The sequence below is a fragment of the Schistocerca piceifrons genome, chromosome 3, assembly GCF_021461385.2.
Source record: "Schistocerca piceifrons isolate TAMUIC-IGC-003096 chromosome 3, iqSchPice1.1, whole genome shotgun sequence".
Taxonomy (NCBI): Eukaryota; Metazoa; Arthropoda; class Insecta; order Orthoptera; family Acrididae; genus Schistocerca; species Schistocerca piceifrons.
In genome coordinates, this window is record NC_060140.1 from 39,611,486 (window position 1) to 39,631,621 (window position 20,136).

The following is a 20,136-nucleotide window of genomic DNA, read 5'->3' on the forward strand; positions in this document are numbered from 1 at the left end:
GCCTTCACTATTTCATCCCTCAAAGCTACCCATACTACTTCTACTGTATTTCTTTCCCCCATTCCTGTCAATCATTCCCCAATACTCTCCCTGAAACACTATACAACCTCTGGATCTGTCAGTTTATCCAGGTCCCATCTCGTTAAATTCCCACCTTTTTGCAGTTTCTTCAGTTTTAATCTACAGTTCATAACCAATAATTTGTGGTCAGATTCCACATCTGCCCCTGGAAATGTCTTACAATTTAAAACCTGGTTCCTAAATCTCTGTCTCACCATAATATGATCTATCTGAAACCCTTTAGTATCTCCAGGGCTCTTTCATGTATACAACCTTCTTTTATGATTCTTGAACCAAGTGTTGGCTATGATTAAGTTATGCTCTGTGCAAAATTCTACCAGACAGCTTCCTCTTTCATTCATTGTCCCCATTCCATATTCACCTACTATGTTTCCTTCTCTTCCTTTTCCTACTACCAAATTCCAGTCACCCATGACTATTAAATTTTCGTCTCCCTTCACTATCTGAATAATTTCTTTTATCTCATCATACATTTCATCAATCTCTTCGTCATCTGCGGAGCTAGTTGGCATATAAACTTGTACTACTGTAGTAGGCATGGGCTTCATGTCCATCTTGGCCACTATAATGCATTCACTATGCTGTTTGTAGTAGCTTACCCGCACTCCTATTTTTTTTATTCTTTATTATAGCCACTGCTGCATTACCCCTATTTGATTTTGTATTTATAACCCCGTATTCACCTGATCATAAGTATTGTTCCACCTGCCACTGAACTTCATTAATTCCCACTATATCTAACTTTAACCTATCCATTTCCCTTTTCAAACTTTCTAACCTACTTGCTCGATTAAGGGATCTGACATTCCATGCTGCGACCTGTAAAACACCAGTTTTTTTTTCCTGATAACAACATCCTCCCTAGTCTGCTGATTCACAATGGCACACACAGGGACACATTGAATTTGTGTTAATGAGTGGTGGGTGAGGTACCAGAGTGATTGCTGCTGACTTCAATGTCCGGCATCCTGAGAGAAATGGTGTTTCACACACGACACTATTCAAGTTACTTGACAAGCCATGTATTGGACATCGAAGAACAACCACTGATGACAAGATGGTAAGAAATTTTGTCACTCTTTGTGGTAAGTCCACATCACTGCATGCACTGGTTATCAGTAACATCTGGTGTCAAGGTTTAAAGCTGTGTGTGTTGCAAACACACTTGTGGCACCTGTATTAGCTACAGTCTCAGTATCATCTCTGATGGCGATTCTGATTGGCAGGTGCAATTTGTGGACTGGGCTTTTGATCAGAGTAATAGGAATCCAAACTTCATATGACAGGTGTTGTTGAATGACAAAGTTAATTTTTATGTACAAGGAGAAGTAAATCATTTATACTTGTCAGATGCTAACACTCTGGTGCGTGGATCCCTAGACATGTGCTAATGGTCAAAAAGTGATCATCTGTCATGGGATTTGGGCCAAGAATCGTGGGTCCAGTGTTTATTGGTGGAACCTTGAATGGTGTGAAGTATCTTATTATGATCCATGGTTATGTGCTTCCAACACTGATGAATCAGAGGGTGATTCCCCAACCACCTTCCAATGAGACTGTGCACCTCCCCAATAAGCCACTGAAGTCAGACTGTTTCTGGCTGAAATATTTTAGAGGTCACTGGATAAGTAGGACGGGTTTTATTGAATGGCCACCACAGGATCCTGATCTTACAGCTGGAGCCTCAGATCCTGTGATGTGTGCAGCATGACTCGCAAAACTGGACTGGCACAATGAACGTCATATTGAGCATATGCTGTAATGCTGACTTTGACAAGTGTCCCAAAATTTCATAGATCATAACTCCTACACAAATAAAGGTATCTTACAACAGTTTTCACATGTTTATTCCTGAGAAAGAAGCAGTTCAGAATGATGTCACACATAATCCTCTCCCCATGTTATTTTAAATTTTAACTGTTTAGAAATGAACCTGAATAGTAACAGGTTTTTCACATAGTATTTTTCATTGCTTCACATTTCAGAGCTTTGTAACATGATGAAAAAGGGAAATACTGTTACTATGAACAAGTAACTTCCTGTTCCTCCCAAATGGTACCAGACTTTACAAGCCGCAGCATCCCATAGTACCTGTGAAGTTAGTGGTAAGGAAGACAAATGGTCTGCTTTGGTTTACTGGGAGCATATTAGATAAGTGCGGTTCATCTGCAAAGAAGACTGCATGTAGAACAGTAGTGTTACCTACACTTTTGTACTGTTTAACTGAATAGGATTTGCACCAGATTGGACTGAAGTACGACATCGAAGCAATTCAGAGGCAGGCTGCTGGATTTGTTACTGGTGGGTCTGATCAGCATGCAAGAGTCATGGGTATGCTTTGGGAACTCAAATGGGAGTCCCTGAATGCAAGAAGACATGCACTTCTAACAACATGACAGTTAAGAGAACTGACATTTGAAGCTGACTGCAGAACTAGCCTACTGCTGCCAACAAATATTTAATGAAACAACATATGGGAAACTAGGACTCATATGGAGAAATATACTCAGTTTTTCCCCTCACTCCATCTGAGACTGGAACAAGAAAGGTAACTACTAGTAGTGGTACAATATACCCTCCACGAAGCACTGTGCGGTGGTTTGCTGAGGATGCAGATATACCTCCAACGATACAGGTCATATGGAGTTCAAATAAACCTACTCTGTTTCTGCAGAAATGGAGTAATTATTCTTGCAAATCACCCTCAAATTCTTTTCTTCCAGAAAACCAAATTTAGTATTTGTATTGAGCCTACCATTGTCATTTGATTCACAATCAGATATCAGTTTTCGTTTTCTGATTCTCACATCCATGGCGGATTTACATTTGCCTTGAAACACTGATTCACTTATGTGTTTTTGCAAACAAATTACGTTATATTATTGCATTAGGTGAGCACTTGAAAATCATAAGTTTTTCAAAATTTGTATGTGGTAAGATTACAAATTATTTGACTACTGCAAATACAATGGCAGGTTGGCTAGTGCAAATAATTTCTATTCACTTGCACATTTTATAAATAAGAAGACTGGTCAATCAAAGGATACAATCTCACCTCTCCACTTTTACCAGTGACTGAGTGATTATTTTTCAGCATTGTTACCAGAATTGATCAGAATCCTTTGTTTTGAAGCTGGGTGATGTGTTTCAACCAAAGCTTTTGTCAACTGTGGCAATTGTAGCTTCTGATCTCTAAACCTGCATTATCAGATGGAGAGTTGCACTCCCCTTGATAGGAAGGGGTGCACTACTCAAAGTAAGTGGCTACTTGGTTAACCAAGCACTTGTGGAGTGTACATAAGGGTCTTAATCTAGGCGCTAATTTGAGGTCCTCTGGTGAGCACTTGGCAGTTGATTTGCAGATAGTCTAATCAGACTGCTTCCAGAATAAGGATATTTTAAACTGCCAAAATTCAACCAGTGTGTTGTTGAAGTTAAGTTTCTGAATTTACTCCTCTCCAGGAATTTCTCACACTCAAATTATTCTTGGGATTGAGAGGTGAAAAACTTGCAGCAGAAAGGTCTGAAATATTTAATGACGCATGGAACATTTATTGCAAAGGCATTGGACACCATAGGAGGGAGTGTTCATTGATGTTCACAAAAGTATTAAACCATTTAGGATGGAAAGGTGTAGCTCAAGTTACCTTGACATGAGTAGCAGGCCTAGGTGAAAAGTAATTTGTCAGGTGTTTTTACTGGACAGCTGATTCCACCACAGTAGTTTTAGAAAAATTCACGGAGGACTACACTCAGTAGCATAGGAAATTCACGTCTTTCATTAGCTGGAGGCAACTTTTGCTGTTTAAGAATAGACTGGTGCATCGATGGCTTGACTGTAGTGGTTATCAACAACCCAGCTTGTGAAGTGTTTTGAACATTTTCCAGAAACTGTCTTGAGCAACTAGTTCAACAGCCAAGATAAAACGGAAATATTTTAGACATTTTCAACTCAAGATCAAACTGTTGAAGATATTTTCATTCACTATTGCATTACGATCTTATATTCAGGGGTCTCATTGATGATGAAAGTGTGTTCTGAATAGAAGCATGTAATAAAGGTAATGCATGGTTTTCACTCTAGAAACTTTTCCAAAAAGCTCTTGAAATTGAATGGGTGTGGTGTTGACAGCTTCCAACTTATTTACTTCCTTATGAGATTTGTCGGTAATGATCAATGACAGAAATAGCTGTGTGGTGGCTGCACCACAGAAACGCGTGAAGGGTGTGATTGCAGCACAGCTGACAAGTCACTGGTGCCAAGCATGCATGTGGCCCACACACACACAGTTTTTCCATTATGTCAAAGTCTGGCAACAGTGTGTAACTTGCAGGTCGACAAGGCACAGAACAGGCGGGCAATGCGAGCTGGTCAACGTGACGTGACACACATTTCTGACATTTCTCATCACAAACCATGTGGGTCAAACTAATGAGTCTCGCCACAAATGCATACATGAAGAATTGTGAATTCATTAATTTCATAGTGTGCATCCATTCATTTCCTGGTGCTTTTTCTACCTTTTGCGAAGGTCACGACACTCCGTGGGATGTGCTGAAAAGTGAACTTCCAGAGATGCAGCCTTTTACTCTCTCAGTTCACACAGTCAACCCATGGCTTGCCACTGGAGTGTAAAACCTTCTGAAACACTGATATGACCTAACTGCAAGTACAACATGGTTACATGAATGGACATTAATGACAGATGTTTGTACTAACTTGCGAGATATGGAAAAATTTGTCATTGACAAAAATGACTCATCATTTCCAGTCACCAAGTCTGTCCCACAAGCATCATGTATGGGCATGCCAGTAAAGCCTGTTCACTGCACACTTATGTGTAGGCACTGCTAACTACATACCCCATCACTGGTGACTCTGATGTGATCTGAGACTAAATGAGATGATAAATGATCATCGGTTCAAAATGGTCAAATGGATTTGAGCACTATGGGACTCAACAGCTCAGGTCATCAGTCCCCTAGAACTTATAACTACTTAAACCTAACTAACTTAAGGACATCACACACATCCATGCCCGAGGCAGGATTTGAACCTGCGACCGTAGCGGTCACGCGGTTCCAGCCTGTAGTGCCTAGAACCGTTCGGCCACTCCAGCTGGCTGATCATTGGTATGACTTGACTAAGGTAAGATGGTGACAAGCCCTGCTCGCAAACAACCACAGGCTGTAGAGGGAGATACAATCATGCCCTACACAATCCGACATCGTGCAGCCTCAGACAGCCAAAGAAAATTTTGGAGCAGGAAACTCCACCACACTGATGCCTCCTACAATTGCAGGAGCACCCACAAGCACTGTATGGGTGTTGGGCAGGCTACATCCTTTTTGGCCCTGTGACCTTCTAATACGGTTTGGCCAAACAGAGGCTGTCTACATGAACATCTGTGTAACCTGTTACCTTGCAAAATTTGAGCTTGTAATTAACCAACTGTACCAAAAATGCATGGCTTAAGTGCAGGATATAACACTGACCTACCAATGCATTCATCATATAAACAACTGCAGAAAGAGCTGATCAAGCGGATCTCACCATGGAAAAAGCAATGGGTGCACTTAGTGCTGGACAAGAGAAATGCTCCAGCTCTGCCTGCCCCTGGCCAGCCCAGTACTCACAGTCTCAACTTATCACCATACTCTATCAGCTGCTGGAACACTCCCACATGCATCTACATCTACATCTACATCTACATCTATACTCCGCGAGCCACCTTACGGTGTGTGGCGGAGGGTACTTATTGTACCACTATCTGGTCCCACCTTCCCTGTTCCATTCACGAATTGTGCGTGGGAAGAACGACTGCTTGTAAGTCTCCGTATTTGCTCTAATTTCTCGGATCTTTTCGTTGTGATCATTACGCGAGATATATGTGGGCGGTTGTAATATGTCGCCCATCTCTTCCCGGAATGTGCTCTCTCGTAATTTCGATAATAAACCTCTCTGTATTGCGTAACGCCTTTCTTGAAGTGTCCGCCACTGGAGCTTGTTCAGCATCTCCGTAACGCTCTCGCACTGACTAAATGTCCCCATGACAAATCGCGCTGCTTTTTGCTGGATCATGTCTATCTCTTCTATTAATCCAACCTGGTAAGGGTCCCACACTGATGAGCAACACTCAAGAATCGGACGAACAAGCATTTTGTAAGCTACTTCTTTTGTCGATGAGTCACATTTTCTTAGAATTCTTCCTATGAATCTCAACCTGGCGCCTGCTTTTCCCACTATTTGTTTTATGTGATCCTTCCACTTCAGATCGCTCCGGATAGTAACTCCTAAGTATTTTACGGTCGTTACCGCTTCCAATGATTTACCACCTATGGCATAATCATACTGGAATCGATTTCTGCCCCTATGTATGCGCATTATATTACATTTATCTACGTTTAGGGAAAGCTGCCAGCTGTCGCACCATGCATTAATCCTCCGCAGGTCCTCCTGGAGTACGTACGAGTCTTCTGATGTTGCTACTTTCTTGTAGACAACCGTGTCATCTGCAAATAGCCTCACGGAGCTACCGATGTTGTCAACTAAGTCATTTATGTATATTGTAAACAATAAAGGTCCTATCACGCTTCCCTGCGGTACTCCCGAAATTACCTCTACATCTGCAGATTTTGAACCGTTAAGAATGACATGTTGTGTTCTTTCTTCTAGGAAATCCTGAATCCAATCACAAACCTGGTCCGATATTCCATAAGCTCGTATTTTTTTCACTAAACGTAAGTGTGGAACCGTATCAAATGCCTTCCTGAAGTCCAGGAATACAGCATCAATCTGCTCGCCAGTGTCTACGGCACTGTGAATTTCTTGGGCAAATAGGGCGAGCTGAGTTTCACATAATCTCTGTTTGCGGAATCCATGTTGGTTATGATGAAGGAGATTTGTATTATCTAAGAACGTCATAATACGAGAACACAAAACATGTTCCATTATTCTACAACAGATTGACGTAAGCGAAATAGGCCTATAATTATTCGCATCTGATTTATGACCCTTCTTGAAAATGGGAACGACCTGCGCTTTCTTCCAGTCGCTAGGTACTTTACGTTCTTTCAGCGATCTACGATAAATTGCTGATAGAAAGGGGGCAAGTTCTTTAGCATAATCACTGTAGAATCTTAAGGGTATCTCGTCTGGTCTGGATGCTTTTCCGCTACTAAGTGATAGCAGTTGTTTTTCAATTCCGATATCGTTTATTTCAATATTTTCCATTTTGGCGTCCGTGCGACGGCTGAAGTCAGGGACCGTGTTACGATTTTCCGCAGTGAAACAGTTTCAGAACACTGAATTCAGTATTTCTGCCACAGTATACGCTACCAATCTTCTGCAGGTGCAGTTTCTCCTGTGATTGGTGCATGTGCAGCAGCTTCCACACTCCCCGCAGCTGCTGTGGGTGCCACCACTGCAGCTCCACTCACCTTTCCAATGGGCAATGATTGCTTGTCTTTCATCAAGAGCCCACAAGCTCAATTCAGAAAAAAGGGGAATCTAAGAATTTAAATGGAAAAAGAAAATGATGAATCATCAGATCCAGATAGCTCTCCAACAAAGAGGAGATGATGTGATGATACAGTGCCAGCCCATCATGAGGTGTCTGGCAGCTGCTCAACCTCTGCAGAGAGGTCAATTGGAGCAGATTCTCACTAGCCAGCTCTGGAGTTCCTCTCCTTGAGGGGGGATCTGGGTGGCAGCCACACCACAGAGACACTTCAAGAGCATAACTGCAGCACAGCCGACAAGCACAGAGTGCCAGCAATCACACTGCCCAAGCACACAACTTTCCCATTATGGCAAATTTTGGCAATAGTTCATTGTGCTCCGGCTCTCACAGGATGAAGCATGTGGGCAGTGTGAGCTGGTCAACATTACACAAAATGTCTCTGATCTTCCTCAGTGCCAACCACATGGGTTAAAATGGCTCCCCACAAAAACATATGCAGTGTTGCACATTTGCTCAATCCATGGCATGCATCTGTTCATTTAGTGATGCATTTTTCCCACCCATGAAAGTCACAAGCCTCCATCAGCTGCACAAAAAACTGTACTTTCAGAGACGCGGCCTTTTCGGTTCATGCGGTCATGCCACGGCTCACCACCGGAGCGTATAGCCTCTGCTTTCATTGATCGAGCCATACTGTCAGTGCAATGCACCTGTACAGACAGATATTAATGACAAATGTTGTCTGTACCATCTTGTAAGGTATGGGAAAATAAATGGGTATCACTAATGAAAATGACTCTTCATTTCCCCTCATGAAGCCTGTCCCCTGAGCATAGTAAGTGGGTGCAGCCATGAAGCCAAATCATTCCATGTTTATGATTAAGTGATCCATTGGCCTAAGTGTGGCATAGAAGAAAGTGACATTTTCATAAAAATGTGTCACCTACATATTGATGCAAAGAATTTAATAGGTAATAAAACTCAATACAAACAAAATGAAATCTTATCTGCTTGACAAATAATTCTACTCTCTAGAACTAGTTAAGAATACAAATAGTCTTAAAGACCTCAACAGCGAGTGAGAATACTATTTCCTATCGTGTGTGTGGGTGCCAACCTTCCTACCACTATATATGAGTGGTGCCTTTCTCTTATACAGGCTTTTACAACTGGGTAGACACACAGCATGTTCTCCAGTTCCTATAATTGGTCATCTAGGAGTCTTGTCCAGAAGTTTATCACTTGGATGCAAATGACGCCACAAACCTAAGAGTAATGGATCCTCCCACAAGAAGAGGAAGCCATTTGTGGAAGGGCTATGTCCAGTGCACAGACTGGTAAGCAGAACCTGCTTCCAGCTTAGAGGGTGACACGAAGTCTAAAGTGTGTCATGACTGTGCGATCAACTTGGGGAACCACAGTTTAACACTCTCTGTACCAGGCCTATTTTATGCACCCGTCCCTAGAAACCGGGCAATTTTACCAATATTAAAAAAATTACTGCATCAAATCTACTGTTTGGATTGTGGCAAATTTGGTACCATCTTGAAGCTGCACATTTCTACTTTAATTCTGAGTGAAAGAAACTACTTTACAATGCACAGCTTTAAGGTACAGTTATAGAAATCACTTAGATGTTTTAAGAATTTAGAAAAAGTCATACGAATAAGGGAATACAATTGTGATTTATTTTTAACCAAAATTGTGGCACTACATTACATGTTTCTGATAGTATACAGTATTACATATAAATTTCACACAGAATCATATTGTTTTTTAGTGTGGAAAATTTTAAAGCAAGGTTCCAGGCAGAGTGCAACGCCACACTGTTCACATTCGTATCGTGTCTCTTTGCGAGAAGCCTTGCCACTCTGTTTCTTGCTCCTGGAACTGCACACGTGACACACACGAGCAGCATACTTCTTAGTAGTTGCAGGTATGTGCTGCAAAAAATGTCTCTTTGTTAGCCGACCTACAGTTCCTTCATTTCTTGGAATGAATTCAAGTGTGTCGTCTTCAACAAGCTGAACTGCAAGCACTGTTATAAAGTCTGTTATTGTAATTTTCTTCCTGTGCACTGCATTGTACAGCCAAAATGCATTTGATACTCCCATAAGCAGCAAATGGAAATATAATTTTCGCCACCATTTCACAGTTCTGTGCTGGAACGGATTGTACTGCAGGCGTTGGTCTCCAATATCCACTCCAATTTTATTGAGGTTGTAATCAAGTACCTGAAGTGGTTTCAATACTACAGACCCATTTCTCTTAGTATGCGTACCAAATGTTGCTTGATGCCTTGTAGACAATGTATACACATCTCTCTTATCTTTCCACTTCATTGCCAATACATTATCTTTACGCCGAAAAGACATTTCGCCCTTTTTCAGCTTAGCAGATACTAAATCTTTAGGCAATCCTTTCCTGGATTTGTTCACAGTACCAACAGCTCCAGTGCCTTTCTCTGCCAGTTGCTGAAATAGCTCTGGACTGGAATAAAATCGATCTAAATACACAGTGTGGCCTTTGTTCAGCAAGCTGCTGTCAGACAACAATCGCAAAATAACCGCAGACGAAGAATTGTCAACAATATGCTTACCAGCATAAACTTCAAAATTTACAACATAGCCACTACTGGCTTCAGCAACAGCATATACTTTCAGTCCATACTTATGAGGCTTATTTTGCATGTAAACACGGAAACTCACACGACCTCGAAATGGGCAAATTCCTTCATCAATTGTCACTTTTTCTGAGGGACGATATGCCTGGATACATCGCTCCTTCAAATTATTATAATATGGCAAAACTTTGTAAAGTGGATGAAATCCATCTTCGCCTGGTTTTTTCTGATTTGAATTGTCAACAAGATGCAAGCATGACAGTATCTGAGTGAAACGCAAACGGCTCATGACATGGGGACAAAAGTTACAACTAAGAACAGGATTAGTGCTCCAATGGTCCGCAATTTTGGGCTTTTTCGAAACACACATGTGGAAAATAATACCCAAGAAACGCCTCATCTCACTTATAGTCACTGGCTTCCACGAACTCAAAACTGAATGGGGCTTCAGATTATTTCCTCTTCTTTTCTTCTGTATTGTCTGTGATGCATACAAATTTGTCTGTCTCTTGAGTTCATTTACGTCACTGTCAGTAAGGAACACTTTACTGCAATCCAGTACAGAACTCGACTCATCAATATCCACTAGTATCTGCCTGGGTGTCGTGTTGACAGGCAGAGGTCGGTAGGTGTCAACTGCAGTCCACTCACTGTCTTTCGGATACGGCACAGCTGCTGGATTTGAAGCAACACCTTCAACATCATTCTCGTCTTCATCTGAAGACAAACTGTCATCAATCTCGTCTTCTAAAAAGAATATCACATTATGTGTAACTACATACATCGTTTACACATGTTCAACAGATATGTGCGTACTGCACAATTACGTGGAAAATTCGGAAATACGTACCTTCAAACACACCATTGCATTCAGAATCGTCTGAATCACTCTCTACATTATCCAGAGTGTCGCTATGATTGATCAAATCCGCAATTTCTGCGTCTGATAAACCGCGCCGAAACATGATGACAAACAACTGAATGATATACAGACTGAGAACGCAAAGATAAGTTTTAACATGAATTACAGCGCTGCCGTGACATCTATGGACGCATTTTGTTAATAAACATCTGAAAAACGTATAGCGCTGGCCAAACCCGTAGAAATAACGTTGCAGTGTTTTGAATGAAATTAAATGTAGCGGCCCGTAAATTTTACGGGCTTGGTGATTTTCGCGCGATCCCAGGCCCGTAAATTTTACGGGCTTGGCGCTTAGAGTGTTAAATGGCTGAAGGTGACAGACAGGTTTCCCACAGACACGTGATGAGACAGTTCGATAATGAGATGACAGCATGCCTAGGGATGGGACTCTGCCAAACACCACCATCCCAAAATGCTTCCTTGGCTGCTCTGTTGGCCATGTCGATTCCCTGTATCCTGATGTGGCCAGGTATCCAGTTAAAGATCATGTCCTTGCAAAGCTGTTGGAGCCACTGTAAGGAGTCATTATGTGCTAGTTTGTCTTCTTTATTTTTTCATTTGTTGTCCTCTGTGTCGATGTACTAGCTGCAAAAATAGGGGCTGGAAATGCAGTACTGTCTGCCGTAAATAATGAAGCCCACAGGTACACATTTGCAATTAAGAGTTGTTTACTTTCACTTCACACAACCTCCCATATACACATTTAATATGGCCAGTGCACTACTGTTTAACTTTCGATAACTCTCATTAATAGTTTTCAGGCAAACATCAACATACTGTTACAATAGTTTAGTGTTGAATATCTATGAGCAGTAAAAATGTAATTCACAGTTCTTCCAGAATAATCAGGTACATATGGAATAGACATTGTCATTGTTTTAACACATGGCCTAATTTTGTTACACTTATTGCACAGTTAAGTTGATACATTGTTGTTGATCTAACCAACATGGATTTCTCTTCTTAAACTCAGCCATGGACTGACTGTCTTGGGACCTAAAATTGGGCCCTTATATATCCTCACAATAATACGTGCTGAAGCTACACATTATTCGAAGTTAAAGTTGCAGAAATTACAATTAACCCTTTAACTGTTCTGGATGTGTTAACATGCATGCCTTTGTACCTGTCGCTGTGTGCTCTGAAGGTGTTTGCCACTAGGTGACCTGTGGACTACTACTACTACTACTACTACTACTAATATTTTAAGGCACTCAATTACTATACCTGATGTTTCAAAGTGCAGTTTCTCACAGGGAGTGTTGAGATCTAGGTTACTATACTTTTGTGTAGGCGGTGCTAAATATTAAAGATAGTAGTTGTTATAAGAGAAGGAAAAACAGGGAATGGTATACGCCACAGTTAGGGCAAATGAAAGACACTGTTATGCTCTATTCTGGTATGTACAAGAACAGCAAATCTGAACTACATATGGAATTATATTCCAGAGCTAAGTGTAATTATAGACAGGCTATTAATGATGCTAAGAAGCTATATAATACAGCCCTCATTGAAAAGTCTAGAAATAAATGCAAAAAAGTCTGGAGTATAATTAACTTTGTGGCACACACTAAAGAAAAAGACTTTTTGCCATATCCCCAGATGAATTCAATAAATTCTGCGTCCAATCTATTGGAGAAATATGCACCTCAATAGACAAACCTATAGAAAATGCCTATAACTTCATTGACAACTATTTTGAAAGGCCCCACCAGAGCATTTTCAACTTCACAGAGGTGTGTACCAATAAAATTCTGAAAACAGTTAAAAATTTCAAAGCCTCAGATAGCGTTGATTACTATGATTTATCATGTAACTTATTGAAAGATACTATTGACTGCATAATTGATCCCTTAACCTACTGTGTAAAAAAATGTCTAGCTAAAAACAAGTTTTCTGATGTACTAAAAATATCTAGAGTGGTCCCAGTATATAAGAAAGTTGATAAGAACTGTCCCGCTAGTTACAGACTAGTATCGTTAACTTCTGTTTTCTCAAAAATTCTCGAAACAATTATGTATAATCATGTTAGTATGTATTTAGATAACTTAAACTTAATCAGTGACAAACTATATGGATTCATGAAAGGTAAATCCACGACACATGCTTGTAAAATTTGTTCTGGATGTGTTTGAGGCTAGGATTTGCTCAGGTTACATTTTGTGATCTGAGCAGAGCGTTTGACTGTGTGGACCATGATACTTTACTGAATAAGTTATCCTATTATGGTTTTGCTAATAGCAGAATAAATATGATTAAATCCTTCCTTGAGAACTGCCAACAAGTAGCATGCATTAACAGGGAGTAGTCAGATCTGATTAATGTTAGGTCTGGCGTGCCACAGCGCTCAGTACTTGGAGCTCTATTGTTTTTACTTATTATTAATGACCTGCCATCTTTTGTAAACTCTCACACAATAAAGTATGCCAATGACACAACTTTTTTAAATAAAAGCTCAGATTTAAATACACTAAAAAATATAGTTAAAGATACCTTTGTTCAGAGTTCATTATGGTTTAGAGCAAATGGTTTTCTACTAAATGAAAGTAAGACCCAGGCACTTTCCTTCTGCTTAAGAGAGAATCATGACTTAGAAAGTAGAAAGTTTTTAGGTGTTTTAGTAGACAACAAGTTGACATGGGAACCACACGTCAAACATTTATCTGCCAGACTCTCAAGAGTTATCTATCTAATTAGAAACATAAAAATACATGTCCGTAATAGTTATATAAGATCAGCATATTTTGCTTTCTTTCAAAGTATCATATCATATAGAATCTTATTGTGGGGCAATAGCAGTCACATAAAGGGCATTCTACTTTTACAAACAAAATTAGTAAGAATAATAACCAATTCCGATAAGTTAGAACACTGTAAACCCTTGTTTGTTAAATTGCAATGCCTGACGGTAATAAACTTTTGCATCTATAATGCTCTATTGTATGTTAGGAACAATATTTTAAATATATCATTAAGAAGGGATGTGCATAGCCACAACACCAGGAACAAATCATGTTTAGATGTACCATATCAAAGACTATCCAAGTCACAGAATTCATATTTAGTTCTTGGACTTAAGTTGTACAATAAGTTAAGTATAGATTTAAAAGAGTTACCTGTCAATATCTTCAAAGCTAAGTTGTACAGAATACTACTAAATAAACCTTTCTACACAGTAGATTGATTGATCGACTGGGACAGGGACAGGGGCAAAGGCGTGCATGTTAAAATGTCCAGAGCAGTTAAAGGGTTAAAACTTAGTCATTAAATTAATTGAATACATAAAAAATTGGTTCTTTTCAACAGTTTCTACTATGGTGAGGGTTAAGCCAATTTAGTTGTTTAAATCATGAAATTAACAAATACTGTTACATATACAATACTTCTAACAAACTGTTAATTACTGTGGAATTAATTAAGGGGTGGCTTTAATAACTAGTTTTTGAATAGAGTGAAATAAATACGTAAGAATGCTAGTGTTTTGTCTTCCAAATGTTTAGATTATTACAGAATTTATATTTGTTTATATGTCAACAACAGAATTTAATTTGCAAAACAATTACTGATTTCACCCTATGATGAAGGATACTAAGTAGCAATAGTCAAAAAAAATTTTCATACCAATTACATACATAACACTAAGCACAAAATTAGATCAGGTGTTAAATTTTTTTAAAACTGGGAGCCAACCTTTTTCTTATATGAAAATGCAGGTTATACTCGTGTATGCTAATGGTAATTAGTCAGAAGAGGCTCACTGCAAAACAAGAGGGGAAGAAAAATTATCCTGAATTGCTTCATCACATCATCCCTCATTGGATTGAGTAGATAGATATTGCAAATAGCTAACTGGGCAATTTACTGACCACCAGTAACCCCAGACAGTGGGTTAAAATTCTACACACAAAAGAATAAACATATGAAATTTTATCCAAACCACAGTTCAAATTTTTTTTTCAAATTTATACTTATGTGAACTGGCCATACAAAAACCCCATACAAAATATTTACATACAGTGTAGTGTACATTTACATAAGATATCTACAAGTTATACTTCTAAAAACAGTTAAGCATCTTCATCATATGTGATTTCTTTTTTTGGGTAAACAAAGGTTACATTCTAAGATACATATTACTTGATTCAAATAATAAATTCCCATGGGTTGCAACAAGTTAAATTGCACTGTGCATTCCAGTTCACTTTCAGGCAGAAAATTTCACTTGCTCAATGTTTGGTATTTTTCAGAAGCACTTTCACACTTTTAATGAGCTGTTACCCAGTTTCTCATCAAGTCGCCCATGCCCGCAACAGGTACAAGTGGCAGTTAGTATGGAAGTGGTTCTCCTCCACCACAGCACGTTAAAAAATGAGACAAAATACACTACTTTACTACACTTACGTTTTCTTGAAACTTAAGTCTAAAGAAAAAAAAAAGTTTAACACTAATGGCAAATAATAGTTCTTAAATCATAAATAAGTACATCACATAGTTCTCATAACATTTTAACAATTAGCACTAAAATTGACTATAGTACGCAAGGTGTGGATTAGAATTTTTTATAAATAAAGTGCACATTACACCACAAAACATTACTCTAAGTCATAACTGCCTGAAAATGGTTAAACTTGAAAGATGTGGGTCTCTTTCCCAACTGCAAAATAGCAAAAACTCAAGATGTGCAGTAGTATATATTTACTAATCCTTACATTACAAAAAGAAAAAGACTTACGTGATGATAACTTAATTATTATTCAAATCAAAATTTCTGGGGATGGAAGTTGTACCAAATCATTGCCCCACTTCTCTAATCAACTCTAAGCACTAGTCTCATTCAAACTGAAAATTAAATCCTCACAAAAATCACAAAATTTTACCTAATAGTTGACCTGTCAGAATATTTACATCAGTCTATCGTCACAGTTATCAGCTAATCAGCAAAATTACTTTTCTTCATTTCAGTATCCACTTTAATCTCAGAATTCCTCAGAAAACAAATAGATGTTTCTAGATAACATATAGATTGAATAATGGAGCCTTATATGACTTGTAAATATTACTCTTTCTTTTAATCTCTCATTCCCAGCTGCAGTGTCATGAATTGCACAATATAAACAGTACCCAATGTTGCTTATTTCACAGTTAGATCATTAATATATTTACACCATATTTGTTTGTATACATTTATCTTTTTCATTACTCAAGCATGTCTGTCAGCTGCATTCTCACTTAGTTAACTAGTGGAGCACATTATTAAAAAATGTACCAACTGCAGAGACAGGCTCCCTAACCCTTAAGTCAATAACATTATTCACTCTTTTATTATTTCATTATCTAATAAATAAACACCTGCTCTGCTTACCTAATGCAAAACTGACTCTACTGAAAAACACTCCAAAGTAAAAGATTCTTATGCTATGGCAAACTTAATGCTCATTACCAACCAGACAAAATTATCACTTAGAATGTCTATTATTTCACTTTTCTCCATTAAATTACTTAACATTTTAGCTTGAAGTGTGATATACATACAAATCTTGCTTATTATTTCCACAAATTACTCTAGGCAACAATGTTTAAAGTTGTAATTTCCTTATGTTATATGAGGCTGTACCATGACACACTTCTATAGGTAAATTGTTATCTCAATATACTGATGCCATTGAAGACAAACACATCTATTATACCACAATTAATATTAAGACCTGGCATCCAAGATGGATCATACTGCATATTGCCTCCACTGCTGCACCAATCAGCAGATTACTTTAGATGTTAATTATCCTCCTCATATGTTCACACTTTTCATTTTCTGCTTACCTTACGTTTTAGACAGAAATTCTTTAACCAAGGTACCAATTTAAGCCCGCCTGGTTAGCCGTACAGTCTAACACACTTCTTTCTGGGTGGGAAAGCATATCAGTCCCTGGCACAAATTTGCCCGGCAGTTTAATGTCGAGGTCCAGTGTGCCAGCCAGCCTGTGGATTGTTTTCCATCTGCCTTGGTGAATGCGGCCAGGTTCCCCTTATTCCGCCGCAGTTACATTATGTCGGTGATTGCAGTGCAAACACTTTCTCCACATACACATACTCCAATATTACTCTACTATGCAAACATTGGGGATACACTTGTCTGGTGTGAGATAATGCATGAGACACAAAATTGGCTTTTCCTTTTACATACCTTACATCCAAATCAAATTGTTGCAAATACGCAGCCCACACAGTGAAATTGGTGTGCTTCACCCTGGACCCTGCATTTATCAAAGCATTATGATCTATATACACTATGGTCTCAAGTCCAAGCAAATAGTACTCAAACTTTTGAAACCCAGGAGTAATTGCCAAAGCCTCTAATTCTGGAATGTAATAGTCCTTTCATGTGGCTGTAATGTTCTGATAGCAAAAGCAATAGTTGTGTGTTCAACCCTCATCTCAGTAAGTATTAATTGGAAAATTTCTACCCCCAAACACTATAAACTTCCATCAGTACTCATACAAAAAGGCAGTGAAATATTTGGATGTCCTAACTTCTTACTATTTACTAATTTTTTTTTCAAACTCTGAAATGCCTCTCCACATTACCGTGTCCAATTCTACACCACATCGTTTTTCAACTAATTACCAGGGCAAGGATGGTTAAATGACCAATCTGATATGAAGCCAAACATAGCTTTAAAATCCTTCTTGTTCCTTGGGGGGTGGGAAATCTGCAATAGCAGCAAACTTTTCTGGATCAGGCTGTATACTTTCCTTGTTAATCCTGTGTCCAAAAAATGAAATATCCTTCTTTACAAATTAAGATTTACTTAATTTTAGTTTCATACCTCCTCTATACATAGTTGTCAGTATTTCATTCATAACCTTACAGTGCTTGTACCATTCTGCACTCACTACTAGGACATCATCTACATAGACTTATTTTATTGGTCAATAGCTCAGTCACGAGTCACATCAAAAGAAGTCAGAAATTTACATCCATGGAACTTTTGCTAAATTTCATCTACTTAAGCTGGTCTGTCACTCTCCTCTATTACAATTTCATTCAACTTCCTGGCATCCAGAACCAACCTGATACCACCATTCTTCTTCTTTACGACCATAAGTGGGTTATTATACTTGCTGTTTGACCTTTCAATAATCCCCCATGAGACCATATTTTGAATTTGTTTTCTCACTGTTTCCTTTTTTGAAAGTGGAATAATATAAGGCTTCTTGAAAAAATGGTTCATCATCCTTAAACTTTAATTTGCACTCAAAATATTTTACCAAACCTGGCCTGTCAGAAAATGCCTTACAGTTGCTCGGGAGAATACCCATTAATTCCTCCCTTTGATTGTTTGTAATACCTTCAACATCTTCAACTCTCTTTATTCTCTCCAATCTCACTCTCTCCTCCTCTTATTCCTCAGTAACCTGCTCTGTAGTCGAAACTCTTAATGGCAAATCTGATTCAGTTTCCACACACTTGTTCACATCTTCCAAAAATGATACTTCGTCCCTACTTCCGTTGAACTTAAAGCTAAACTCACTACTAGCAAAAAATCTACATTTACACACCATTTCAACATGGAACCAATACCATGTATTACATCAATGCTGAGATTTTGAATCACCAAGAAATTGCACTCCAACAGCTGTACTGCCAATTCCACTGTTCACAGTATCTCTTGTTTCACACTCTTTGATAGCTTGCCACTAGCACCAATAATTTTTTATTCCAGAAACGAGCATCACTATTATAACCTCTGTGTTCTTGATAGATTCAAAAAATGTCTGTGAAATGCCATTCAAATCATTACCACTGTCCAGTACACACTTAACTTGTATACCTTGTACCCTTGCTGTTATTACAGGGTGCCACACTCCCTTTTAACTTATCATGTGATCTTCTTCATACAACAAATCCTCATTAATCCTTTTCCTGGAAAAACTATCATCCTGCTTACAAAATTGATTATCAGACACAGTAAAATGACAGATAGCATCATCCTCTTCCTCATTACCTCTCTCAAACTCTGACTCTTCATTAGGCCTAATATCATCCTCCTCTACTCTTTCTTTACTTATGGCATGGGCATCATTATCAACTATAAATTGAAATACCTAACCCTCATCACTACTGGATTTGTCACTGCTATCATCATTAAAACTACTATCAGAATTACACCCACTACCACTTATACTGTCCTCAAATACTTGGCAAATTGGTTGATCCTTGTTTGCCGTTTAGACCACAAAGCAGAACACCTGAATTCTTTATGTTCTCTTAAAAATTTAACATCCATTTTGACACTTTGGACATCCTGAGCAACAGCAACATGCTCTGTTTCATCACTTTATTTTATTACAATAACTTCCTCCTCTCTTTTTTCAGAATGAACATTTGTTACCCACACCATCATTCAACATCTCATTAGAATTATAAATTACACTTGTCTTACTTCTATCATTTACATTACCCTTATGTGTGATCACAGCACAATTATACACAACTGGCTCTACATCACTACCTTCTCTAGTGCAATCCAAAACTGGAGCATTATCTAGTTTAAATGGTTTGATCCAGAATTAAAGCCATCTCCTCAATTTCTTTTACTTGAATTTCTCCTACCAATTCTGTGCCCATTCTGGCTATCCTCCACCCAACCATTCCTTGAATTTCTATTGTAATTAGTTCTGTTCATCTTATTTACCTGAAATTCTCTCCTTGATTGATTATAGTCATCAAAATTCTTCCTACCATCTTCCATTGATGGCTTCACCCTCTACACTTTATCAACATAATTCAAGAAATCACTGATATTACCCATAGGGGCAGGTACAAGCAATTATCTAAGTTTCTGAAGTTTCTAAACCTATAATTATTAATTCACTACCTAGCTCTTTGTCCAAATATTTCAGTTTGTATGTCCAAAGCTGACAGAAGCCTTCACAGTATCATTCCTAGAGTCAAATCTCTCTCCTCCCCCAAAATTTACTAAAAATTCTCTGCTGCTTCTCTTTCGACCAATATTCATCTAAAAACGCTTTCTCAAAGCTTTGCC

At 38.6% G+C, this 20,136-nt stretch overlaps 1 protein-coding gene across 1 annotated transcript in view; it reads right to left on the bottom strand.

Moving 5' to 3' along the window:
• Positions 1–9,298: 9,298 nt before the first annotated feature.
• Positions 9,299–20,136, bottom strand: part of LOC124788374 (piggyBac transposable element-derived protein 4-like) — a 60,873-nt gene continuing 50,035 nt past the window's right edge. The window contains exon 2 of the mRNA XM_047255639.1: positions 9,299–10,914. Coding sequence (XP_047111595.1) covers positions 9,299–10,914 — 1,616 coding nt within the window. The remainder of the gene's footprint in view (positions 10,915–20,136) is intronic.